At 45.4% G+C, this 1,724-nt stretch overlaps 1 protein-coding gene across 1 annotated transcript in view; it reads left to right on the forward strand.

Moving 5' to 3' along the window:
* Nucleotides 1–1,192, forward strand: part of WWTR1 (WW domain containing transcription regulator 1) — a 204,243-nt gene extending 203,051 nt beyond the window's left edge. Inside the window, exon 7 of the mRNA XM_079764158.1 lies at nt 902–1,192. Within this exon, the coding sequence (XP_079620284.1) occupies nt 902–1,086 (185 nt within the window). The 3' untranslated portion in view covers nt 1,087–1,192. The remainder of the gene's footprint in view (nt 1–901) is intronic.
* Nucleotides 1,193–1,724: the final 532 nt, after the last annotated feature.

Raw genomic sequence — 1,724 nt, forward strand, 5'->3', positions numbered from 1 at the left:
TTCCGCTTCTCAAATGGAGCAGAACCTCGATGCCGATGGCTATTTATACCTTCTCCCCGACCCGGAGTCCTGGGTGTTTTATGCTTGGTTCAGAGTAACTATTTTGCCATGGAGACTGTGTTCCACAGACTGTGGTTCTATCAGGATATAAGTTCTGCCAAAATTGGATTAGGCGATTACGTGCGCTTAGGTAACAGTGGCTGAAACAAAATAAAGCAGACTTCTTTACTGCAAGACATCTCAGAACCTTCCTGAGCTCACAGGCATTGTGACTCTCCTGCATTGTGAGAAAGGCAGATGGTGTGGCGGGTGGAGTGGAGGGAGGGGCATGGTCTGCAGAACCCACTTTATAAAATCCTTTGATATTGATCCCTAGTGCCATCAATGAAGACAGCCTTTTAATAACACCGTTAAAAGAAACTCCTCACTGTTATCTTTGAATATAGAGGGAGGATATGGGTACATAAAAGTTTGCAATTAAATCCTGAGATTATAGCCCTGTGATAAGGCATTTCTTACAGGCAGGGCCTCTCCACTCTTTCACAAAACAGCTCTTCATGCTGCTGTCTCGGGAAGACACAGGTCATAGGTCAGACCCCCAGGGCCTTCACCTGTGCCTCCCTGTCTCCCAGGACTTGTTCCTCTGGACCATGTAGACCCAGGACAGTTGCAGGTTCCCCTGGCACCTCTGCATGTCCTAGGAACGAGCATCACCAGCTCAGAGTCAGTGTGGTAGCTGAAATTTTGCCCAGAGATGAAATATTTTATACCCATAGCAACGTAATCTGTTTCCGTGTAGGCATAGCACAGGTGAAGACGAGAGTTATGTTAACATTTGAATTGACCCTCTTTCAAGAACCTGAAAAAGGAGTGAAAATGGTTTCTTCTCATTCTGTTGCAGGGGAAAATGCAGGGCAGACTCCCATGAACATCAATCCTCAGCAGACCCGTTTCCCCGATTTTCTGGACTGTCTCCCAGGAACCAACGTGGACCTCGGGACTCTGGAATCTGAAGATCTGATCCCCCTCTTCAATGACGTGGAGTCTGCTCTGAACAAGAGCGAGCCCTTTCTGACCTGGCTGTAGTCAGCACGTGGTGACCTGTGTGCAGCCATGACCCGGCATTTCCTGGGCCTCCTGGGAAAAGCGATGGAGCAGAGCAAGTCTGCAGGTGAACCGCTTTCTGCCCCCATGGCTCCTCGCCGTATTCCACCTCAGAGGGAAAGTGCACAGTTAGATACCTACCATAGTCACATTTGAATATCAAGGAGGGGTCAGATAAACATTTCTCAGGCATTTCCCATCTAAAATCTATATTTTAGATAATAAATACAGCAAAGGTACCCTCAGAACTGAAAGTGAAACAAATGCTTTGGGAAGACACAATGTAGGGAAAAAAAAATAAAACAAATTAAACAGTATTATTCACAAGAAATTATCTGGAATAAAATGTCTTATCAACAGTACAACTTATAGGGTGAATTCAGAAACTTAGAAATTTGGTAAGAATCCAGAGTCAATTCATAGCTTAGATGAAAGCTTCTGTGAATTTTATCTGGTCAGAATAGCTCCTGAAAACTATCTCATCAGATGCCATCAATTTCAGGAAATCTTCACTTTCGGGTCACTAGGTGGCATGCAGATCCAGGCAGGAGCAGTGCTCTCTTTACATATGTCACCTGAATCCAGGTCTCTATTCCCTGGAGTTTGTTGGTGCAGGGTGG

Source organism: Cnephaeus nilssonii (genome assembly GCF_951640355.1).
Source record: "Cnephaeus nilssonii genome assembly, chromosome: 3".
Lineage (NCBI taxonomy): Eukaryota > Metazoa > Chordata > Mammalia > Chiroptera > Vespertilionidae > Cnephaeus > Cnephaeus nilssonii.